We start from the raw sequence: 24,360 nt of genomic DNA, 5'->3' as shown, positions 1-24,360 counted from the left end.
ACCTAGGTCTAGAGCCGTATGACTGGGATTTGAATTCTGGCTCTGCCACCTGCTGACCCTGTGACCTTGGGCAAATTCTCAACCTCTCTAAATGTCACTTGCCTCAATAGAAAATGTGCTAACGGTATGCGCTTTTAGGGTTTTTAGGTGGACATGAGTGTTATAAGGAAACAAACAACTACCTGTTATATAGTATGTGCTCAGGAAATATTAACATCATTTTCTCAGTGTCCCTGGGATTCCAGGATCCTCCTCAATTTCTTTCCCTTGGGCCATTCAGGGCACTAGGAGCTGGGAATATGTTGCAGAGAAGTTCAGAGGGCTGCCCATGTCAGGAAGTAAGACCCCTTTCTGGGCTGACCTTGTCTGGGCAGAACCTCTTGTCCCTGGCATCCCAGGGACGTGCGCAGGGTGTGCAGGCCTCAGAGCTGCTCGGAAGTCCTTTGCAAGGTCTCCAAAGCTGGAATGTTGTCAGTGGCCAGAGGTTTATGGAAGGACACAGCCCGGGAGGTGAGAGCTTACAGCACACAGCCTCTGGAGGGAGAGGGTGGGTGCCCGCTCGTGTGAGCAGCACCAGCCAGTGTTCACATGCTAGTGAGGCTCCCTGCGAGAGCTCAGCTGTTCCCTGACTGGCAGAGGTGACTTCTGGGGAAGTCCCTCAGCAGGAGGGACTTTGAGATGCCACCCTTGGGAACTGGCCATAGCAGGGGCTGCTCCGGCAGAGGGGAGAAAGGGATGATGTTGTGTTGGGACCCAACTCCATCAGCCCTCGGGTGCAGCACAGAGGTTGGAATGGGCTCTTCCTTTTGACTTTGAGTGTGTGTGCCTGGGAGGTGATTAAGGTCAGTGGACAGGTTGGGGGAGTGTGGAGAAGAGAGGGGCTGGAGTGGTACACAGAACCTGGAAGACGGTGATTGGTGTAGACTCAGTATCTCAGACGGCTGCTGAGCCCGCCCAGGGGAGTTCCTACTCTGTGGGAGGACCCTGGGCCGTGCTTAGCTGACTGTGGACCTTGGATAGGGGAGGCAAGTCTGGGACTTTCCTCCCACGCCTGCCTTCTCTGTCTGCCACAGATTCTGTGGTTGCATTATCCCTGACTACAGTGTCCCCAAATACAATGAGGTTCTGACTCAGATCCTGCTACTAGTTGGACCATTGCCCTCTACTTTCTACCTGGCCTTGACCTACCCTTCTTCCTTTTGGTAATGAAGATGGGAGGGTGGAGGTTTGGACTCAGAGGTTGCTATCAAGACCCCGTGGTGAGCCTATCAGCTAAGAAGGACTTAACTCAGGAAGTGGTCGATGGATGGATGTGTGTGTGTGTCCTCAGCACACACACGCTGGGGACAGGAGTGTGTCTGGCAGCCTGTGCCCTGGGGGATGTGAAAAGGGCTTGGCTGAGGGTAGTGGGAAAATCAGCTTTCAGCTGCGGGCCTGTGGCCCTGCATGTGCTGGTCTTGGAGTTGCAGGGTTCCAGACCTGGAATGGTTTCGTGTTTATGGCTCTGAGACAGAAAGCTGGGATCTGGTTACAAAAGAGCAGAGGCTGCCTGGCTGGAAGATTCTGAGCCCCAGCATCACTCTGGCCCTCACTCCAACCTCCTGTGCCTTTGCCCTCTCCCCAGCCCGGGTGCTGGCTTGTGTCTTCTTCCCTGGCCCTCTCTTCCTTAGCCCTGCTGGCTGCTCCCTGCTGGGTGCTTCAAGATGTGGGGGTGGGAGATAAGCTCTAAAGAGGGCTGGGCCTGAGATTTGAGGTAGCCCTCTTCTCCACATCCTGTGGCCTTCTCAGGCTGGGGTGTAGGGTACTTAGGGAGCGGTCCCCTTCCACCTGCTTCCTAGAAGAGGTGAAGCAGCTTGTGTGAAGAGTGGATCTGAATGGTCAAAGAGCTGCAACTGTTGACAGCTTCCAGCTGTCCAGAAGTGTGTGTGTGCACATGCATATGTGTGCACTTGTGTGTGTGCATACACACATGTTCCTATATGTGTGTACATATGTGTGCCCCTGCATGTGTGCATATATGTGCCCCTGTGTGTGTATGCATGCCAGCATGTATATGCATTGCATATGTGTGCACACCTGTATGTGTGTGCATGTGTGCCCATATGTGTGCATGCACATGCATGTATGCCTGTGTGCCCATACATGTGAAACCTGTATGTGTGCATGCTCACAAGTGCTTGAGTGCCTGTGTATCTGTGTGCACGTGCGTGCAGTGGCAGGGTGGGGAATTTAGTGTGCAGACACGAGGTGGGGGCTGCTCCTCTCCGTGCTGCAGCCCTGAGAGCAGAGAGACCCTTGGAGCCAACTTCTTGCCTTCGTATCCCCTCCCACTATGCCGAGGTGCCCTTGGTGCTGGAGTCTAGGCAGCACGGAGGTTATCAGGAGCCCAGGGCCTGTCTGTCTCCCTGAGGGTGTGGCTGTGGTCTCAGTTGCTCACTCCAGAGGACTCTGGGGTTGGACAGGCAGCTTATGCCCATTCCCCACAAGACACTGCCCATGGGTGTGAGCCCAGTCTGCTGGAGGCAGCTGACCTATTTTTCTTGGGAATCTTCCTGCTTTTCTGTTCTCTCTTGCGTGAATAAGCAGGAGATGGGGCCTCCAAGAGGGCTCTGGAGAAAGAGTCCATGTGCGCCAGGGCTGGGAGGAGTCTCAGCCGGCCTGACTGTCCTTTCTGAGAAGGCCCCGCTCAGCCTGGCTTTCGGTCCCCCGTGGCCCCTTGCCTCCCTCCCAGTCGTGTATGCCACCGAGATGGAGCGGGGGCCTGTGACTTGCACACAGGCACAGACTGTATGAGGTGAGTCACTGTCTTCATTTGCTGGCTTCGGAGTAGGAATGTTGATGTTGCCCAGGGAGTAAACATGGGACTTCGGCTTCCCACGGACTTACTGCCTCTATCTGGCACCTTACCACGGAGCCCAGCCTCCTGGGGGCTGAGCCCACGGTGCCCTCAGTTGGCCAGACTGCCTGCCGGCTGCAGGGGTGCGTGCACCTGGGCCCTGCGAGTGCCAGGCAGGCCTCTGCCCAGGTAGGGAGGGGGCAGTGGGGGTGTGGCTTTGCCTCTGCTGAGGAGCCATTAAAGGAGTGGAGCTGAGATTGAATTACTGACTTCCTTCCTGCCAGTGGCTCCTGGGGAAAGGACTCTTGGAAATACAATCTAGCTGAGAGCAAATTAAGGTTGCTAATAGCATCCCAGCCTCACAGCTGCTGGGGGAGCCCAATCGAAAAGGGTCAGGGCAGTGCGGCCCCTGCATAGGAAGGAGCCTGGCGACCTTGCACCTCCCCAGCGCCTCTCTCTCCTTAAGGAGCGGCTAGGGCTCCCTGACCCCTGGCTTCCGAACCCGAGAGGTTTGGTGGCGAGTGGGGGCCGGGAGGGCTGTGAGGGCACTAAGGGGCGATCACTGAAGGGTGGAGACGCTCTGAGGTGCTGTCGGGTTTTGTGGGGGCTTTCCTGCAGGCAGAAGGGTGTCCAGAACAGCCTGTACCTGCCTGCCTTCCTGTAGCGAGAACAGGACGCCCTCGGCGTTTTGGGCCAGGTCTCTCCCCCGCCGCCTCGTCCTTTCTGGGTGTTCGCTGTGCTTTGGGTCCTGCCTTCCTCCTGCCTTCCTCTGGGCGTGTGCCTCCCACTTTGTGAGAGCCCCGGGTCTGCCGGCTTCCTGGAATCTCCTGGAGCCTCCTGGCTTGTCAGGGAGGAGGGGTTGGGGGACTATTGGGGGCTGTGCCTTTTTTGGACTCAGCAGGGATTATTTTTAGGCTGGCAGATGGAGGTGGCGGTGGCTGTCGCTGGTATTATTAGACAACAGGCCTGTGGTTTGGAAGTCTGGTGCCCAGAGGAGGAGGAGGAGGAGGAGGAGGAGGAGGCTGCAATAAGGACTTGTACTAATGAGCAACGGAGGCTGGTGCTGGCTCCATTCCCCACTTCCCCAGCCACCAGCCAGACCTAGTGAGGGGTCTCAAAGAGTCTCAGGCAGAAGGCCGGGCTCCTCAGAGCGGGTCAGAGCCCACCCGGCTGCCTTCTGAGACAGGCCCACCCTATGGTCCTAGGCTTCAGGGTCTGGACTGGCAAAACCTGTCTCAAGTGTGGTATGGGAGTTGCCGACCTCTGGCTCAGGCCCTAAGAAAGGGAAAAGTGAGGGACTGGGTGAAAGGCCTTGGTCCTGGGGCCTGGGTCGGGCCAGGATGACCTTTGCGCCACCTGCTTTCTGAGGACAGGGACCCCATCCGTGCATCAGGAACAGCTGGAACCGAGTAACTTTGGGTGAGCAGCACAACTCCCCGTTTGCTCATTTTTCAGTGGGAGACAGCGGTGCTTGTGTCAGGAGGCCATTGTGGGCAGGGATTGAGATGCCCTGCGTTCCCAGCACAGAGCCTGCTGTGCAGCATGCCAGCTGATGCTCGCCCGGCCCTGCTCCTCACACTTTGCCCTGCACTCCTTCCTCTGTGTTTAGAGCAGTCCTGCTCTCAGGTACCCTCCTCCCCCCAGCCGTCCCCCGGCGGAGCAGCTCCAGGTTGTGAGTGCTGGGCATGGGCTGTGCCAGGCCCTGGATGCCTCATGGTGCTGCACAGGGGGTCCAACGGCAGCCCTGGACTCAGCCAGCCACTGGGTACCACCCGGCCCAGAGAGCGGGAGATTTGTACCCTGTGGGCTTCAAAAAGGTCAGCCAGACCTCCAGGGGCTACCTCATCTTTCCTTGCCCTCCTACTTTCTCTTCCCCGCCATAACTACTCCAAAGGGAGCTGGGCACACCCCCAAGATACAGATTTACTAGGCTCTGGGCACTGCTATTTCTGGCCTTCTCTAAAAAGAGTGAGACCTATGGCACCACATGGGTGCCTTTCACTGTACCCACCCCTCACAATGCCAGTTTTCCCCCTTTGAGGGAGGAGCCTGGTCCCTCTGGGCTGCTGTGATGGGAGAGGGGCTCAGCACGCTCCACTCTCCCCTTCCTCTCTTCGTCCTGTTCCTCCCCTTTCTCCCCTCTCTCTTCAGGAGCCAGCCCCTTCCCCTTCCACTCTCCGATCTGCCCCCACCCAGGCTCTGGGGTGTTCTGACGGTCTGTGTCTGTATCCAGCTGGCCTGAACTCACCCTCCCAGGGTTGGGCTCTGCACCTGGCCCTTCCTCCCCTCTCCTCTTTGCTCTCTTCTTTGCACCTCTTTCGCTCCTGGATGTGGGTTTGGTTTCCCCCTATATTTGGGTTTCTCTATCTCTCCTCCATCTTCCCTCTTTACTGCCAGCCTGATTACTTTTTTTCACATTGAGCTTTTCTGGAGAGAGTGTGTTATTAGACATACTTTGGCTCAGAAACGATCAGGCTTAGGGAGAAGTGCTTGTGGGTGATGGAGTGAGAGAACATGCCGTGCGTGTGTGTGTGCGTGCGCATGTGTGTGTGAAGGAGATGACAGAAAACCGATAAATATTTTAGGATCCAGAAAAGCAAGAGGGCTTGGACCGAGGGTGGAGGCCAGGACATGGGCGCCCACACCACTGCTTTATTCTGGGGAAGCTCCCTCTCATTTTGTCTTGCTTCTCCTCTTTGGGATGTGTCCTCTCTGCAGCTGCCTCTGCCTGGTTGAAAGGGTCTTTGGGAAGAGATGCTGGGAGGGGACTGCCTGCCTGCCTTGGGGGTAGGCCTTAGGTTGGGTGCTCAGCGCTTCGCCCAGGGGCTGGCTGGGGCTGGGGCTGGGGTGGGAGCCCAGCGCTGGGGAAGGTTTGAAGAGCCTGCCTCATTGCTATGCAGTGAGAATGAGGCAGGCTAGGCGCAAATGAGCAGCCTCACAGCCAGAACCCATGTCAAAGCCAACCCACCTCCTGGCGTTGTCCCCTAGAGCCCTCCACCTGGAAGCCAGCTCACCAGAGCAAAACTTCACTGTTGGAGGTGCCCGCTGTCCCCCTAGGCCTCTGTTCCTCCTGCCTGGGCCCTAGGGCCAAAGCTCTGGGGAGGAACCACCTTCTGTTGCCCACTCTGCCCTCCTCTAGGTAACATGGCACCTGGGAATAACTCCCTCCTCTTCCCCTAGGCTCCTGTAGTTTCTTATCTCCTCACAGGTCTGTGCTGTAGACACACACACACACACACACACTGCTTCTCTGCAAGCTCACAGCGCTCATTATTCACCCATTCCTCTTGGTCCAGCATCTGCCTTTGTGGTCCTGGCTGCTGGGAGGCAGGCTCTCCTGCTGAGGGCCCCTGGGGCTGTGGGGGAGGCGAGGCTGCAGCTGGGCACTCTCCCTGCTTTCCCTGAGGGGCTGGAATGCAAACTTAGCCTGAAGCAAGGTTGGGGGTGGGGAATTGGGAAACCTGCTGGGGCCTCAGGCAGGTGAGTACAGTGCTCTGCTCTGCTCCAAAAATACTCTGTGATCTTAGCTCTTTCTCTAGAAAACAGTGATGTCACCAGGAGCCAATCAGCTTCTGGAAGGGCTTGCCTCCTCCCTCTTCCGCAACTTGCAGGGGAGGCGGAGGGGGAGGGGGAGAACAAGACACACAGAGATGACATACAGACAGACACGGAGAGCCACAGACAGGGAAGTACACACATGCAGAGACAGAGCCCTTGCATACAGAGAAGCAGGCAGAACCCCTCCCCTTGCATGAGCCAACCAGAACACACACACACACACAGGCTGGTAGACAGAAACAGGGAGAGAGATAGGCAGGTAGACACAGTCACCCACATAGAGCAAGAGCTAGAGAGAGACAGAGAGAGACACAGAAAGACATGGAGAAGGAGCAGGAGCCAGAGAGAGGTGGACAGATAGACACACACGCAGAGATGGAGCCAGCAAGACAAATAGGCAGCAGACAGACAGAAGGAGCCAGAGAGAGACAGACACACAGAGGAGCCAGCAAGGCAGACAGAGATCCAGAGAAGGAGCCAGAGAGAGACAGAGGAGCCAGTAAGACAGACAAACAGAGATCCAGAGATGCGAGAGAGAGAGAGAGAGAGAGAGAGAGAGAGAGAGAGAGAGAGAGAGAACAAACACACACAGAGGAACCCGGCATGTGTGTGCGTGTGCACAGACACACAGAGGTGGCCAGACACAGACATGAAGGGATAAGAGACAGCAAGGTGCACACAGGGGTCTGAGATGCAGAGAGAGTCAGACCCAGGCACCAGAATGGGGAATGGCAGGGACTGGTGCTGCCCTCCTCTGGGCATCCTTTCCTGCAGGAGTCCCAGCTGGCTCTCTGTCTGTAAGCTGCCGCTTCAGTACTGCAGCTGCTGTCCTAGGTGCTGCCCTGGAGAGTCGGGTGCCCGGCCTGGGACCAGAAGGGTCTGGGGCTGGGGAAAGCTGTGGTCAGTTGGGAGTAGGGGGTAGTACCAGGGAATGAAGGGGGTGAGGCTTCCCCTCAGCCATCCTTTTCCCTGGGACGTTGCTGGACAAGGTGACCTTGTGGCCTCCCTGGCCCTGCCTGGCGGTGGAGCCTGGCGTGGGAGGAGGGCTGCACGCCTTGTTTGGGCCCGGGAATGGTGCTGCGGCGCTTGGGGTGCGTGGCTCTTCCTCTCTGCAGCGTCCTCTAGCTTGCGGTGGGGTGGAGGCCGGGGTGGTCCTCCCTCCTGCTGCCTTGCTCGCCCCCTCTGCTGCCAGCCAGGGTGGGTGTGCCCTATCCCACCGTCTGATTTCGTTTTCCTCTGCCCAAGATAAGGATGGCCCTGGGATCTCCCTCCTCCATCCCCAGCATGCTGCTCTCCTAACGGTGATGTCTGGGGCTTGGGCCCCTCCCACTCCCCCTCTGCAGCAGGGCTGGCACACGCTGCTGGGCAGGGCTGGCACACGCTGCTGGGAGGAGGGGCCGGAGAGGCCGGCTCAGCCTGCGGGGCTTTCCTTCTGGTGTTGCCACGAGCAGCCTCGGCTGAGCGTGTTCGGGATTTCCCTGCTCCTGCATGGAGTACCCTTGTGTTGTGCCGTGCACATCAGGCTGAGCTGGGGGTGGGGTGGAGGAGGAAGGCTGGCTCTGTCGTTTCCCACCAGGCTGTAGTGGCAAGCGTCCTGGTGCAGAAAGAATGTTCCATGTGCACAGGCGGCCACAACTGGGCAGCGCTGTGGGCCTCCAGAGGGGGCCAGGCCCCTCACCTCCATGTCCTGGACTCCTTGTAATTCGTGCGGCGGGATGACGCCTACGGCTCTTTGAGACTGGGGAGGGAAGAGCTGGCGTGTAGGACTGAAGAGAATGGCTTCCCTCTCCTTTCCTCTCCCTTCCTTTCCCCCAAGTTGTGGATGTTTGGGGGCCCCAGGACAGAGGGAGGTATGAGCAGCGAGGGGGAGAGGGATGGAAGGTGCACGTGAGACCCTCCTGGGAGAGCACGGTAGCCCATGGAGGGCAGCTGGTGGGAGGCGGGGCCACCCTGTGACACGGGCATGGGGCTGCTGGGGCAGGATCTCTTTGTCACCTGCTTTCTGTGTCCAACCTGGCTGTCCCCATCAGGCGCCCACGGCCTGCGAGAGGAGCCCGAGTTTGTGACAGCAAGAGCTGGGGAGAGCGTGGTCCTACGATGCGACGTGATCCACCCAGTGACGGGACAGCCCCCACCCTATGTCGTAGAGTGGTTCAAGTTCGGGGTCCCCATCCCTATCTTCATCAAGTTTGGCTACTACCCCCCGCACGTGGACCCTGAGTATGCAGGTAAGGTCTGGGCACCCTGTTTCCTGCACCTTCTCCATCTGGAGTCAGCTCCTCCATGGTTCCCCTCTGGCCCCTACCTTTTCCTGACCACTCTTTATCTCTGTTTCCCCGTCTCTGCCTGGTTCCTCCCATCCTCTGTCCTCTGGTAGGTTCTAATTAAGCAGTGGGAGGAGAGGGAAGTGGAGGTGATGCAGGGTAAAGCCCTTCTAAACAGCCTAAAAACCCGCCTGGGGTGTGGAGAGGGCTGGGAGCCATAGGGGAAGCTGGAGAGGCCTGGGTGGGAGAGGGGATGGAGTGGACAGGAAGCTGAGTCAGGCAGCCCTGGGCCAGCGTGGCTTCCCTGCTTGGCTGCACCCACCCCTTCCCTCTTGGCTCTGAAGTCGGGGCTCCTTCCCATCCTGAATGTATGGATGAATCTTCGGCCCCCCACCATTTGCGGGTGCCTGGTCTCTGCTTCCTCTGTCATGCTGTCCTCTCCTTCTCCTGGCCCTGTCTGTGTCCTGCTTGGCAGTTACTCTTGCCACCAAAGGCCTCATGACTCACTGCCACTGCCTGCCCCCCAGCCCGCGGGAGAGGAGGGCGTGGGTGTGTGTGTGCGTGCGTGTGCGTGTCATTGAGCGAGTGTGTGTTGGGGTTGAAAGGAAGGGAGGAAGCAGGCAGGGCACTGCCTTCACTTTCATCTTTGCTGGTGGCTTCTGAGGTCTGCCCTGCCTTTCTCAGAATGCTTCCGTCCCTGTCTCTTTCGCTCCTGTGCCTATGTCTCATGCTCTCTTTTTGGCCAGGGATGGCTTTGAGAGTCTAGTTTTTAGGCAGATTGCCAGCATCAGGACAAGGAGGAGAGCAGAGGTGCTGTGATATTGGCTGGGGTGAGGGGTGAGCTAAGAGTGGGTGAGGTGGGGGGCTGACCTTGAGGGCTGCTTCCCCCTGCTGGCATCATGGAAGGGGCTTCTGCACCTCTGGCCTCCTCATTGCCGCATGTGAGACACAGATGGCATCCTGCTGGGGTGGGGATTGGAGCTGAGGAAGGGTGCCTCCAGGATATTTGCTCTGAGGGTCAACCCATTCCTTGTTCTCAGGCTTCTGGGCCCTGCCGCCCTCATCTCCTGGGGTCACTGGGCTTTAGTAGGATACGTAGTCTCTCTGGCACTGACAGCAGGACCGGGAGGGGACCCTAGCATCCTGGTCCCCAGCCTGCCTTCCCTCTGCTCTAGAGAGGGAAGCTGGGTGAGCCAGTCCTGGGAACCCTACTGGGATAGGCATACTGCTCAACTGAATGGAGGTGCTCCCGGGTGCGCTGGAGACCCCCCACCCATCCTCTTCTGTTGGCACTTTTTCATTCTCTCTTTCTGTCTCTTTCATCTCTTCTCATCTCTGTATCCATCATGACTTACTTTTGTCCCAGGAGACCTCCAAAAGAATGAGAGTATTCTAAGGAACTGAGGCTGCTCTCAGTGCCAAGTGCATTGAGTTGCCTTACAGGCTGGGGCAGGGCCAGCTGGGGCGGGAGAGTGGCTCTGTGGCCAAGGTGCTAGGCCCTTTCCTTTGCCACCTGCTGCTGGAGGTGGGTCCTGCCATAGGGAATGCTATGAAGATTGTGAGGGGTCCCCTGTCTTTAGCTGGGGCAGAGGTTGGGGAGCTGCTGGCCTTCCCTGATGGCCTGTGGGGCTTTTTGTCTGCTCTATTCCCCCAGGCCGGGCCAGTCTTCATGATAAGGCATCTCTGCGGCTGGAACAAGTTCGCTCTGAGGACCAGGGCTGGTACGAGTGCAAAGTGCTCATGCTGGACCAGCAGTATGACACCTTCCACAACGGCAGCTGGGTCCACCTCACCGTCAACGGTGAGTGAGGGCTCCTTCCGGGGTGGGTCCACCTCACCATCAGTGGTGCCTGAGGGTTGTTTCTGGGGTGGGCCTGGAGGACTGCCCCGAGGGCCTGCCCCAGGGGAAGCCCTTCTCCCAACCGCACCCCACCCCATGGCCCTCTCCTTGTTGCTGTGGTTCCATGAGACATCAGCTTGCTCCTGCAGTGTCCCTCTGCTATCTTCCCGAAGCCTCTGCAGGCAGTGCAGGTGCCCTGGAGCAGCAGCTCCCTGCACGTGTGGTGCTGTCAGAGTCCTTAGAGGGACGTGGGAAGCTGCTGCTTCAAATCAGAGGGCTGAAGCTTTAAGGTGGCAAAATTGGTCACTGCTGGGATTATTTCTCAGCCTTGGGAAGACCCTGCTACTCCAATTCTGGTGGAATTCCTGGGGTCTCAGAGTTAGTCTTTCTTTTTAGATTGATATTTTGGTTCTCTTTAACCACATTTGATTAGTATGTACCAAGGGTATAGTGTGTGTCCAGCTCTGCAGCTGACGATAGAGAAACACTGACAAACAGTCCCTGCTTGTGTGGGGTTTACCAGGTAGTAAAATGCAAGCATCCTGGGAAGAGTCACAGTTTTAATGGGCATCAGTTACTTACAACTCAGGTTAAATGACTTGTGCTGGAGAAGATGCTTTTCAAGGGTCTGGGTAAGGGCAAGGAAGCCCCAAGAGCTTGCTGAGCTCTGGGAGTTGGGCTAGATGGGGGCCTGAGTCCCCGGCAGTGACAGCACTAGGGGCTGGGTCCTCGGGGTCTCCCTGGAGGGAGAGTCTCCTCTTTGTGTCCCTGGAAGGAGGTCCTCTGGAGGAGCTAGAAGACTGGAACCACGGAGAAAAGATGAAGAAATGGTCCCCGTGCTGGGAGGGGAGCGGGTTTTAAAAAACGTTTCCTTTCGTTTTTTGGCCAAAAAATTAGTAATATATCCTTCATTATTCCATTGATGACAAAATTTGTATCTAGCCATCGTTGTGTTGCAGATACTGTACTAGTTATTGAGGCTTCAACAGCGTGGGTGCTTGGGTGTGCCACATACAGCTTACGGTCATTGAGACTGTAGATGCTGTGGTTAGAATAGAGAAATTGATGTTCCTGGCTAGGAAGCTTCTCTCAGTATTGATCTGCCCTGAAGGATGGCTCTGTCTGCCCTGCCTAGGGGGGCTGGGGCAGACTTGTATTCCTTTTGGGCCTGAGAACTTGTCTGGGGTCCTGGAAGAACAGAGTATGTTATGTTTTAGCAAGATCACTGGCTTTGGGGAAAGAAACCTTAAAGCTTGTGGCCCTAGGCTGGTGTGCGTCCAGCCTGCCTAGCCCAGCCCTCCTTGTGGGAGGTGGCTGGCTCCTGTCAATCAGTCCCAAGAGACTGATTGAAGCATATTTGAAATCTTTGGGGGGATTGTTCCGACCACCTGCCAAACTTTTGAGTCACCCCCTTTTGGTGCCAGCTGTTGCGTGAGCAAAGAATAGGAACCCAAGCAAAGTGTAATTAGAAAGGCAAATCTGCTGCTAAAATCTTGCCTCGATGAACACCAGGCTGAGGGTCCCCACATTGCTTCCCTTTTCTCCTGTGCTCTGTTCTGAATGGTGGGGTGAAACCATCTTGGGGCATTGCCTCCGTTCTTTTGCATATCCTGGTTGGCAGTGTTCATTTCAGGAATCTGAGACACCAGGCATTCAGTGGACATGCGTATGACTGGAAAGTAGAATCTCACTTCAATTTTATGTTCTAGAGCGTATCTGTGTTAGTTTGCATGAGTGGGAGTGGGTTCTTTGGGAATTCATAATTGCTTTGAGTGGGATAAGCATGGAGCAAGACCTTTAAAAGATGAGGTTCATTTCATAGACCCACTGTGTGCTAGCTGTGTGCTCTGGGCAAGGTTACTTAACCTGTTGGACTTCCGGCTCCTCAGTGACAAAAGCAGCGACTACGATTTGCAGGGTTGTTGTGAGGACTAAGTGAAATGCTGGATCTTGCATAGTGTCTGGAGTGTTAATTACATGTGGGTAATTATGTGTGAGATGCTGGCCATTCTCCTTCTCAAGAGGAAACAAACAAAGTCAGATGAAAATCTAGTAGCAGGGATATCAGGCCGGAAGGTGTAGAGGACTTTGGTAGTTCTGCGAATCTACCAACAATTATCTATTCGAAACATAGTTTTGGACGTGCACTCTGTGGCAGGCTCTGGGAATACAGCAGGAGGCATGACCCTGTCCTGGGTCTTAAGGAGACTTCAAGAGACTGTCACATCCAGAGATTACTGCAATATGGCTTTGGGAGCACAAAGGAGGGAGAGCTTCTCTGAAGAAATGGCCTGTCTTCAGAGACCTGGCTAGGGAGGGAAGGTCGTCATGTGCAGGTGGAAAGTGGGGTAGGGTCCTCCAGGCAGAGGAGACAAGCGTGCTCGGAAGCCCAGAGCAGGAAGAGCGACTCATTCAGGGAACGCGGGTAGGCTGCTCATAGGGAAGTGCTGGGCGGGAAAGCTGGGGATGGTGCACCATCTGCTCCAGGCTTGAGAACCAGGGCTGGCGATAAACGATGCTTTTCCATAATCAAGGCACCTACCTGCACACGGGCAGAACAGAACCAACCCTTCCGCGGTGAGAGATCTCCTTTCTCCTCTTCTGCCTTTCTCTTCTTCCCAAGTTCGAGGCTCCTTCCAGCATAAATAGTTCCGTTATTGAAGGAAGGAATCCAAGCACCAGCATTCCGTTGCTTTCAAACTAGAATGTTTAATGTCAGGCATTTTCTGACAGGGATCACCTTTGGAAAATGAAAGGCCAGTGAACAATTAGAATTACAAATTGTCTCATTTTCCTTCTGTGTTTTCTTTGAAGACCAGTTGGGTGGAAACAGACCCAATTATTTCTTTATCACATATAAAATACCCCAAAAGCCTGAGCCAAGCCTTCCTTTAGGTTGGTGAATTACGTGGAGGAGAGGGCAGCCTATTACTAACCTGCACTATTAATTACCGGGCACTTGTAAAAAAGAATTAAGCCTGGAAATGCAGCTGGCAAGCTAACATCTAATTCAGTAAATAATTGAGAGTCAAACCATTATTTTCCTGAAAACTAGAAATTGTTCAACGTACTTTCCTGATTAGCACCTAAATAATAAAGTAATTATGTAGTTAGTAAGTAATTTGTCACTTCAGGATGTAAATTTAATTTATTATCTTTTCTTTTAAGCTTGGCACCAGGCGTAATAGAGGCAGTGTCTGTGTTAACTGTATTTCAAGGGGCAGGCTGGGCAGGGAGAGGCTGTGTCGGAGATGGACACACACTCTCAGTGGGAAGAGGCCTGCAAGTGAGGATCCCAGGACCCCTTTACAAGGACTTTGAATGACTTTTTGCCATTATTTTTAGTATATTCTTAGGCACTGGATAAGAATTGATTTTTTTGAGGACGTGCGAGGCGTATGTTTTTGCATGTGATGACGTGCGAGGATGTGCGAGGCGCATGTTTTTGCATGTGGTGACGTGTGCGAGGACGTGCGAGGCGCATGTTTTTGCATGTGGTGACGTGTGCGAGGACGTGCAAGGCACATGTTTTTGCTTGTGGTGACGTGTGCGAGGACGTGCGAGGCGCATGTTTTTGCTTGTGGTGACGTGTGCGAGGACGTGCGAGGCGCATGTTTTTGCTTGTGACGTGTGCGAGGACGTGCGAGGCGCATGTTTTTGCATGTGGTGACGTGTGCGAGGACGTGCGAGGCGCATGTTTTTGCATGTGGTGACGTGTGCGAGGACGTGCGAGGCGCATGTTTTTGCTTGTGACGTGTGCGAGGACGTGCGAGGCGCATGTTTTTGCATGTGGTGACGTGTGCGAGGACGTGCGAGGCGCATGTTTTTGCATGTGGTGACGTGTGCGAGGACGTGCGAGGCGCATGTTTTTGCATGTGGTGACGTGTGCGAGGACGTGCGAGGCGTATGTTTTTGCTTGTGACGTGTGCGAGGACGTGCGAGGCGTATGTTTTTGCATGTGGTGACGTGTGCGAGGACGTGCGAGGCGCATGTTTTTGCATGTGGTGACGTGTGCGAGGACGTGCGAGGCGTATGTTTTTGCATGTGGTGACATGTGTGAGGACGTGTGAGGCGCATGTTTTTGCTTGTGATAATGCGTGCTCCTGCATTCATTCAGTGGCCACCCCCGTGTGCCCCTGATGTGCTTGCACTGGGCTGCAGGCTTCAGAGATGGGAGATGAAAGTGGTGTAACTGTGGTCTTGCTCTTAGGAAGTGTTTTGTGTTTGCACTGGTGCTGGCCTGTAGGTCTGTGCATGTGTGAACACCACTCATTTGTTTGTTTCATTCTTTCATTCATTCGACAAATGTTTGCTGAGCCCTCGGCTACTACATCCAGGAACTATGCTAAAAGCTGGGCATGTGGTGACCTATATGCAAAACGGGGCTGCCCTTAAGGAGCCACCATCCTAATAAAGGGGACAGGTAAGAAACAGGTAAACACACACAGAGAGAGAGAGAGAGACTTGTAAGTGACATGTGCTTTGAAGGAAATGAAACAGCACCAGGGAGCAGAGAATGCTGGAAGTGCCATCTGAGATGGGATGGGCTGCCCAGGTCAGGCAGCATTTTAGCAAAGACTTGCATGAACCAAAGGAGGGAGATCCAGGTACGTAGTTCTGGGCAGGTAGAGCCGCATGTGCAAAGGGCCTGAGGTCAGAAGTTCTTGGGGCATTTGAGGAAGACAAAGACAGCCAGTGTGGTTAGAGTGCGCTGGGAGGGAGAGGAGGCTGGTGCTACAGGCAGGACCAGATCCTATAGCACCGTGACTAGTTCTCGGGGCAGGGCTGTGTGGGGAGGAGCGACTCCTCCCAAAGCTTCCCGTGAGTGTCTCAGCGGCTCTGGAAGAGATGATAGTGATGGCGGTGTTACTGGCAATTTGTACATTTTACAAGCTCCTTTTTACATTTTTATTCCTCACATCATTTCTGGAGGGTGGGGGATTTAGGTATTTAGGTAAGACCCAGAGAGGCCAAGTAACTTGTCAAGGCTACCAGAAGTGGCAGGCTAGTGCTTGAACTTGGGTTCTGAGCTTCACGTACCTTGAGATGAGCTCAGCTTGACCTGCGCCAGCCTAGTGCTGTGGGCCTCAGGGCCGGAGTTGAGAACTGGGGGCCTCCTTGCCATCTCAGAAGACTGTGGAACTGATAGTCCAAGGGGTTAAGATTGACCGGATTGCTTCTACAAGCAGCTCAGGCAAATGGGACTGAGTCTGTTAAAAGCCGATTATCCAAACAGGATGGAGTTTTAATCAAATCTCCAACGCAGGGGGGAAGATGACCTGGCATAATCAGAAGAAAATGAAGAAGGGAGTGGCCTTTGGGTGGGCTGTCCACCTTCACCCGTGGAAGCCAGAGAGGGAGGAAGCAGGATGATTTTCTCAGCAGAATCTGGGAAAATGTGGCTCCGCATAGCCTTGGCCTGCATCTGTGTTAGGCCTTGGTGGGGCTCAGACGGCAAGTGTCCTGGAAATGGGGGGCCTGGCTGAGCTGGGATTCAAGAAGTAGAAGCTCCTGAGTGTCATGGATCATCATAAAGGGAAAGACTGAAGGATGGTAGGAAAGCCTGAGGAGCTGGGAGCAGACAGTGTTTGAAGGGCCACCCTGGAGTAGATGCTCAGTAAACAGCGGTGAACTGGGAATAAGCTACAGTGCAGAATTTGGACCCCGCCAGACTGAGTTTGGATGCACGTCTCCCTGCCAGTAATGGTGGTTCGCAGAACGTTTTGCCCATCCCCACCTTCCTTCCTTTGTCCTTGCGTTCCGCAGAGCTGCAGTGAGGGTGATGTGCGGGGCAGGCACTGTTGCTGCAGGGCAGTGACTTGGCTGATGGCGTGTCCTTCACCTTTGTGGTCTCCTTTGCAGCCCCTCCCACCTTTACAGAAACACCCCCCCAGTACATCGAGGCCAAGGAGGGTGGTAGTATCACCATGACCTGCACAGCTTTTGGGAACCCCAAGCCCATTGTCACCTGGCTCAAGGAGGGGACACTCCTCGGTGCTAGTGGGAAATACCAGGTGAGTGTGGTTCTAGGTTGGGGCCGCTGAAGTCTGTTTTCCAGGGCAGCCTCCCACTGCAGCCGACCCCTGATGCTACGTGCACAAGCACAGAGGAGGCTGGAAAGCCATGGCCTGGCTCAACTGCAGGCGTCTCTGTGTCACTGGCGGGAGGTGGGCAAGGGGGCATCTGCCCTTCGTGTCCCCCAGATGCATGTGTCCCTGCGGTCATCTCCACCTTAGCATCTCTGACTGCATCTCCCTGTTGGAGGGTAGCAGCGGTGGGTGCGAGCGTGGGTGCTGAGCTCCATCTGTTTCTGGCCCCAGGTGAGTGATGGCAGCCTGACAGTGACATCGGTCAGTCGGGAGGACAGAGGTGCCTACACCTGTCGAGCGTACAGCATTCAGGGGGAGGCTGTCCACACCACCCACCTGCTTGTCCAAGGTAGGAGCCATTTCCTCTGCCTCTCCACCCCCGGATGCGTGCGGGGATGTCCAGCCCGGCTGAGCTACGAAGGGCATTTTCCCAGGGCTCATCTGGGGCCAGATGGAGGTGCAGGTGGCCATGAGGATCTGTGTGGGGCCCCTGTGTGCCGCCTGCTATCCTGGTCAGAGCTCCCGCACTGGCTGCCTGGGAGAGGGCCAGGCCCACAGGCCGTGGCCGGGCACCATGTGGCGTGGCAGAGAGGCCCTGCTGTGTGGGTTTCTGGTTTCTCCTTCTGTTCAGATAGCATCTCTACCATATCTCTGCCTCGCTGGGAGAGGAGACCTCCCTCGGGTCGTCTATCCATTAGTGACGGCATCAATAAATAAAGATAGAAACTCAATCCAAGCCCCAGACATTTAAATAACACAGTGGGCACTTGGCAGAGCTGGGGTCTGTATAGTCAGCACAGGGAGATGCCAGTCTGCCCTGCCTGGAGCCTCAGAGTCCCCCAAGAGGGGCCAGGAACTGAGCAGGATGGGGCAGCGTCCAGGTCGGGGGGGTCTCCACCCTGTGCTGAGCTCGGCCCCCTGCTTAGCCTCCCCAGCCCTGCCTCCTGGAGGAACTCTGGGGTTGGGGGGTTGGTGGCGGCTGCATGCTCCTCCTGCCTATGAGTGTCGAGCAGCAGCCAGGGCCAGAGGTCCCTCAGCAGCCTGGATGGAAGCTGTTCCCTCTCAGGGGAGACTTGGCCACAGCTGCCCTCTCTGTCTGTGCAGCCAGCACCAGGACTGTTGGACTTTCACTCTCTGTTTACTCCTCAGCCCCTGCACCCCCAGCTGCCCTCTTGATTTCTGACTGGGGAGCAGCATACGGCCCTGACTCCTTGAGACTGGAGTATTCCTTGCTCTAGATTTGAAAAGAGTTGCCTTTCTCCCTGCTGCATCTCTGGCTTGGGCTCTGCTGGGAGAAGGCGAGCAGGAAAGGGGTGTGTGTGGCGGCTGGTCTGGGGAGCTAGGTGCAGGGGCAGGGGCAGTGGACAGGATGCCTGAGCACAGACAGCATCTGGAAGTGTCTCCATGACAGCCGCCCCCATTGCAGGGTTCAGGACACCCCTTACTGAGGCACTGAGGGCTCCCAGGAGGCCTGGGTGCTGCTGCCGTCCCTGATCAGGTGAGGTGAGGTTTGTTCCCTGCTCTCCCCAGGGCCCCCTTTCATCGTCTCCCCTCCTGAGAACATCACCGTCAACATCTCCCAGGATGCTCTGCTCACCTGCCGGGCAGAGGCGTATCCGGGCAACCTCACCTACACCTGGTACTGGCAGGACGAGAACGTCTACTTTCAGAAGTGAGCGCCCTGCTCTGGCTTTTCAATGAGGTCGCCACCCTGGTCCCCACGGGCAGGGCCCCTGAGCAGAAATTGCATGGGCAGGCTGCCCACGGCTCCTGGAGCTGGGGGAGGTGGGCGATCTGGTTCGTGTGTCTCACATGCCAAGGCCAGGGTCTGCATGGAGGGGCCCTGGGGATGCCAGGGTCATGGGGTCTCCATGCCACATCTGGGGCAGTGATGGTGACTGTGTGTCTGTGGCAAGACCCCCTTCTGCTCACCCAATCCCCTGTCCCCGTGCCGCTTTGCAGTGACCTGAAGCTGAGGGTGCGCATCCTAATCGACGGGACCCTGATCATCTTCCGGGTGAAGCCGGAGGATGCTGGGAAGTACACCTGTGTGCCCAGCAACAGCCTGGGGCGCTCCCCCTCCGCCTCAGCGTACCTGACGGTGCAGTGTGAGTAGGGGTGTGGAGGAGCCTGGGTGGTGGGGCTTCCAGAAGGTTCTGGTGTTAGCCAGACTGTAGGCTGGAGGGTAGAAAAGACCAAGCATCATTTGGGGGTGTGTGGGTGGAGGAATGAATGAGGGAAAAAGGAGGGACAGCTGGAGACGAGGCCGAGGCCCTGGCCAGTCGGGGTGGACCAGCTCCTACTTCGTTGGCCAGGCGTCGCTGTTCAACCAGTGCATCTCATCAGCTCAGTGCAGGCTGCACTCAGGAAGACACCTTCGCGCAGTTCCTTCTGAACGGCGTTCCTCGGGCTGAAGGCTGGCCTGCACCTCTGTGGCCAGAACCAATTGCTCTCTGATGCTCTTTTCTCAGGTGTCTTACGGAGCATAGCCCAGGCCCACGCAGGGTTAGGTTTCTCCTAGCCTTACTCCCTGCCTTTCCACACCGTGTCTATGTCGGGGGTGATGTGCTGCAGCTCCTATGCCCACTCACTCTGGCTTCTGCGGCCTCTCCTCTTGGGTGGCTGGAGATCCAGATGAATGAGCTGCTCCTCACCCAGATGTTTGAGGGCTTTTGTGCAAGTACCACTATTCAGCTTGCTGATCTTTAATACTGAGCAGCCAGTTGCTTTCCCGCCCCCTGGCAAGCTGAGCCCTGAGACAGAGAAGGATGAGTAATGAGGAGCAATGTCCTCCTTTTGATTTGTGGATGGCCCTGTCACTCAGACAACAAAGGCTGGCATTGTTGCTGTAGACAACAGACTCTCCCTCATTTGCCGGCTGGTGTGGGCGGATTGCTCACACCCAGTGACAGGGAGTGGCAGGGGTGAGAAGTGGAACAGTCTGGAGATGAGACTGGGGTCAGTGTATGAGCTGAGGACAAGTGGAGAATGGCTGGTGGCCCTGGAGGTGGAGCTGGTCCGACTGCTGCCCAGAGCTGGATGTGGACGTTCCACTATTGGCTGCGCCTGCTGAGCCCCGTTGGACCCCTAACCTTGCAGTCTCACCCTTTCCTCTCTATGGAGTGCATCGCCTCTCTGCTTCTGCCGTCAGCCACTTAAAGGACTTTTGGTGTGCTGTATCCCCAGGCCCAAGCTTTAGAGAGCCGTGAGGCCCAGGACAACAGATCTCGCTCCCCAGACCTGCAGCGGGAAAAAGCGAGTCGAGAAGTTATTCATACGTGACTTAGGATGTGCCCAAGCTGTGCTGGGGTGGGCAAGAACTGCAGGAAGGAGAGACCCGTCCACCACAAAGGTGCGCCCCGTCCCTCTGTGCTGGACGCAGGCTGTGCCACCTGGCACGGAGGTGGCCATGGTGGGGCAGGAGGAGCCAACAGGAGGTGGCCTTTGGAAGACGAGCTGGCCAGGATGAAGGCCCCTCCTCGAAGCCATAGGCCATCTGTCTTTCTGGAGACATGTTTTGGTTTTCCCTGTCTCTCCCCAGTGCCAGCGTCACCACCCACTCCCCCTTGTCCTTTTTCACCTCCTTCCTGTCTTCAAAGAAAATCCAGGGGGTTGAGATTTACAGGTGGGTGAGACAAGGATTTTTATTTCTGCTAAAAAGCAGTGTTCAGAGTATTTCCCATTCATAAACCCTTTGAAAACCTTGGAGAAAAAAAAAAAAAACTCTACCATACAAAAGTAGGAAGCTATGTCTAAATATATAACTCGGCCTGGTATTTATGTAATGCTGTTCTCTGAAGAGCTCAAAATGCTTAAAAGATACCAGCTCATTCATCCTCACTGCCTTCCTAGTTCTGGATCCTTCTCCTCCGTAGCCCTCAGGGGAAATAGGGGAGTACTGAGAGGAGGTGACTCAGCCTGCATCACAAGAGGTGTGAGGTTCTTCTTGCTCCTCCAAGAGCCAGGGTCTTGCTCTGTCATCAAAGTTGGAGTGCAGTGGTGCCATCACGGCTTACTGCAGCCTCAAACTCTTGGGCTCAAGTGATCCCCCTGCCTCAACTTCCAGAGTAGCTGGGACCACAGGTGTGTGCCACCATGCCCAGATAATTCAAAATTTTTTTTTGGTAGAGTTGGAGTCTCACTAAATTGCCCAGGCTGGTCTTAAATTCCTAGCCTCAAGCAGTCCTCCCACCCCTGCCTCCAAAAGTGTTGAGATTACAGGTGTGGGCCACTGCACCTGGCCTGATTCTGCATTTCAACTGCAGAATCAGATGGGGAAACTGAATCTAAGGAAGGCTGGACAACCAGCAGAATGGGGAGGAAAAATATCCCCTTTGTGGTTAAGCCTATGATAGTGTTCTTCTTTTGGCTTAGGATGTAGAGAGGAGGTACTGCTTGTTGCTCAGAAGACTTTGGGATAAGGAGCTGTTGGGAAAGGGTGTGGGCAAATGCTGGCTTTGAGGCTCGGGGTCTAGGAACTGGGGGAAATGGGCACTAAGAGACCTCATTCAGTGGGTGAGGTCCATGGCAGAAGCATGACGGGCACTGAGGATGGGAGCAGGCTCAGACGTGCCTTTGAGTGCCTCCAGACATTCAGAACCGAAGTTCCGAGTACCTGGGCTGGTGCATGGGCTGCCTCCGGCCTGGATTCTCACCTTTCTTCCCTGTGTCTGTCTGCTTTCCCACCTGTGCTTCCTCTGTGCAGACCCAGCCCGTGTCCTCAACATGCCCCCTGTAATTTATGTGCCCGTGGGGATCCATGGCTACATCCGCTGCCCTGTGGATGCAGAACCACCAGCCACCGTGGTCAAGTGGAACAAGGACGGCCGCCCCCTGCAGGTCGAGAAGGTGCTAGAGAGATGCGTGTTGGGGGATGGAGTGAGGGCTCCCCCCAGTACTGTGATGCCACCTTGGGCTGTGGATTTCTGTCAGGACTCACGGCCCCTTCCAAAAGCCCTGGGCAAACCGAGAGCTGCTTCCGTAGGGGTCTCTGGTCTCTGGGGGTCTGTGGGTACCGCCTACCCCAGGCTGGAGCTGCATGCCATCCCACGTGCTGCCTGGCCCAGCTGGGACCCAGCCTGGGATGGAGCATGGAGTCTCTGACCGGTGTTCCCTGCTCTATCATCTGTGTCTGGCAGAACCTGGGTTGGACCCTGATGGAGGATGGCTCCATTCGAATTGAGGAGGCCACAGAGGAGGCTCTTGGCACTTACACCTGTGTGCCTTACAACACCCTGGGGACCATGGGCCAGTCTGCCCCTGCGAGGCTTGTCCTGAAGGTGAGGTCCTGGGGCTGTGACCGCCTCCATGAGCTGGGCCCCTGGATCCCCGGCCTCATGAGGGTGCCTGTGCTTTCCTCCCCAGGACCCCCCCTATTTCACGGTGCTACCAGGCTGGGAGTACAGGCAGGAGGCCGGCCGGGAGCTGCTTATCCCCTGCGCAGCCGCGGGGGACCCCTTTCCTGTCATCACGTGGAGAAAGGTAGCTGGGCCCTGGAGCTCCTGGGGCTGCGGGGAGGTGTGAGGACACAGCGAGCAGTTCTATTCTGGACCTGCCCTGACCAGGCTGGATGCCGAGCAGTGAGCTGACCCTGAAGAGCAGCAGGCACTCAGGAGGAGGGGCAGCATGGGTGGGCTGGGGTCTCAGGCGCATCCTTCCCATCCACTTCGGGCTTCTCTCCTCACCCCCATTTCTGTTCCCGCCCTCTTCCCTGCCCCTTGTTCACCAAGGTAGGGAAGCCCAGCAGAAGCAAGCACAGTGCCCTGCCCAGTGGGAGCCTGCAGTTCCGTGCCCTGAGTAAGGAGGACCACGGGGAGTGGGAATGTGTTGCCACCAACGTGGTCACGAGCATCACTGCCAGCACCCACCTCACCGTCATCGGTACGTGTCTGACAGGGCAGTGGGGCCAGAACAGGCTGGCTGGGGGTGGGGTGCTGGACGCTGGGGGCATCCCCTGGTGGCCACTGCACTCTTTGGGCATCCTTCCTAAGTCCGTCCAGCCCTGAACCCCAAGTCTAGCACCTGCAGCTTTTGCCCCTGTGGGCTCTGTCAGGGAAGGGCAGCATGGCTCCTGTCCTCGGGGAGGTCTTTTTGGGGACAGGCCTGATGTCCACAGCAGCCCATCTGGGAAAGAGGTGGCTGTGTGGCTTGGAAGGGACTGCAGAGCCTTTAAGGGCCTTAGGGAAAGCTGGAGGACTGGAATGAGGGAGACGGGGACTGTGCAGCATCTCAGATGAGGGCAGAGCTGAGACCTGCAGGCCAGGCCTGGTGTGCGGAGGCTGGGCAGGAGGAGGTTGCTGGTGTTCTGTGTCTGGGCGTTCCTGTTTCTGATTGCCCAAGGCGCGTGTCCCAGGACCTTCGCCTGGACCCTCTCAGCCTGTCCTGGGTCCTGATGGCTACAATCACAGTCACAGGCAACGCCTTTTGAGCCTTTACCACCAGTTTTAGGTTCCGTTCTAAGTGGTCTGCTCAGCTCGTCCTTCACAACTCGGGAGGTGTGAGCTGAGCTTTCCCTAGTGTATGTTCCTCGAAGCAGAGGTTGGCGTGACCCGAACGCTTTCTCCGGCGTCACATGGTTAAGAAGTAGTGGATCCGGGAATCGAAGCCAGGATGAGGCTCCTGACTGCTGTGCTGTGCTGCCCACACGCCGGCATTGGGGTGTCTCCTGAGGCCAGAGAACCTTAACAGGAGGGGACTCTGTGGCTGTGCCTGCGACCTTAGGAGTGTTTCTGTGCTTACCAGAGAAGCACAGGATTTGGGCCAGGACAAGGAGGGCTCTGGTTTCTATTGGACCCATTCCTGATGCTATGTGATCTCCTAGTTGGACTAGACCGCACAGTGGGACAGACTTCCTGCTCCAACCCCACTAACCAGTAGGGTCAGGGGAGTCAGCACCTAAGAGCACCCCGTCGCCCCTATCCCTTCACTTGCAATATTGCGCTCCGCTGCCATGCGCTTCAGCCTCTCAGGTTCCCCACAGCGAGACGGTGGGCACCCAGCCACATGGCTGAGTTCTTTTCAGTCTGAGAGGTCTCCACTTGATCTCCAGGCACCAGCCCCCATGCCCCGGGCAGTGTCCGGGTCCAGGTCTCCATGACAACTGCCAACGTGTCCTGGGAACCAGGCTATGATGGAGGCTACGAGCAGACATTCTCAGTTTGGTACGGACCTCTGTGAGTCACCCCGGCATGCTTTGCTCTCTGCTTCTCCCCTCCCACATCTGCCTGCAGGCCACCCTGGGTGGGGGGAGGTAGGAGGAGGCTGCAGTTCCTGGCCCTGCATAGAGTGAGGTGGGTTGAGACAGTGATGAGGTCCTTGAGGGTGACGGGAGGGGTCTGAAGGGACTCTGGGCATGGCTGTGTCCCTGTGGCCTGAGGGGTCTGGGCCTCTCTGTGCCTTCTCCCTGCTCATCTACTGCCTCATTTTGTGTCCTGCTTCATCCTCTGGATTCCTCTGGAGCCTGGAAGAGACTTCTGCCCTTCAAGGGCTTTGTGAAATTGCCCAGCCTTAAGTGTAGAGTCTAGTTTTTAGAGCTTAAATTTTTTGTTGTATTTTTGTATTTGTAGTTTTTGTGGGTACATGGTACATATATTTATAGGTATGGGGTACATGAGATATTTTGATACAGGCAGGCAATGTGTAATAATCGCATTGAGGTAAAGGGGTATCCACCCCTCAAACATTTGTCCTCTGTGTTCCAACAATCCAGTTATACTCATAGTGATTGAAGAATGTATGATACATTATTGTTGATTGTAATCCTCTGTTGTGCTG

The 24,360-nt window shown here is 56.0% G+C and overlaps 1 protein-coding gene across 1 annotated transcript in view; it reads left to right on the top strand.

Annotated features, from left to right (window-relative positions):
• Positions 1-24,360, top strand: part of IGSF9B (immunoglobulin superfamily member 9B) — a 47,106-nt gene that overhangs the window by 2,040 nt on the left and 20,706 nt on the right. Inside the window, exons 2-12 of the mRNA XM_025357411.1 lie at positions 8,425-8,622; positions 10,313-10,459; positions 16,361-16,512; positions 16,819-16,936; positions 18,118-18,259; positions 18,550-18,695; positions 21,293-21,435; positions 21,726-21,866; positions 21,952-22,068; positions 22,317-22,467; positions 23,636-23,747. Of these exons, the coding sequence (XP_025213196.1) occupies positions 8,425-8,622; positions 10,313-10,459; positions 16,361-16,512; positions 16,819-16,936; positions 18,118-18,259; positions 18,550-18,695; positions 21,293-21,435; positions 21,726-21,866; positions 21,952-22,068; positions 22,317-22,467; positions 23,636-23,747 (1,567 nt within the window). The remainder of the gene's footprint in view (positions 1-8,424; positions 8,623-10,312; positions 10,460-16,360; positions 16,513-16,818; positions 16,937-18,117; positions 18,260-18,549; positions 18,696-21,292; positions 21,436-21,725; positions 21,867-21,951; positions 22,069-22,316; positions 22,468-23,635; positions 23,748-24,360) is intronic.

Source organism: Theropithecus gelada, chromosome 14, assembly GCF_003255815.1.
Source record: "Theropithecus gelada isolate Dixy chromosome 14, Tgel_1.0, whole genome shotgun sequence".
NCBI lineage: Eukaryota > Metazoa > Chordata > Mammalia > Primates > Cercopithecidae > Theropithecus > Theropithecus gelada.
The sequence above is the reverse complement of the archived record's forward strand: the minus strand, read 5'-3'. Positions and strand labels throughout refer to the sequence as shown.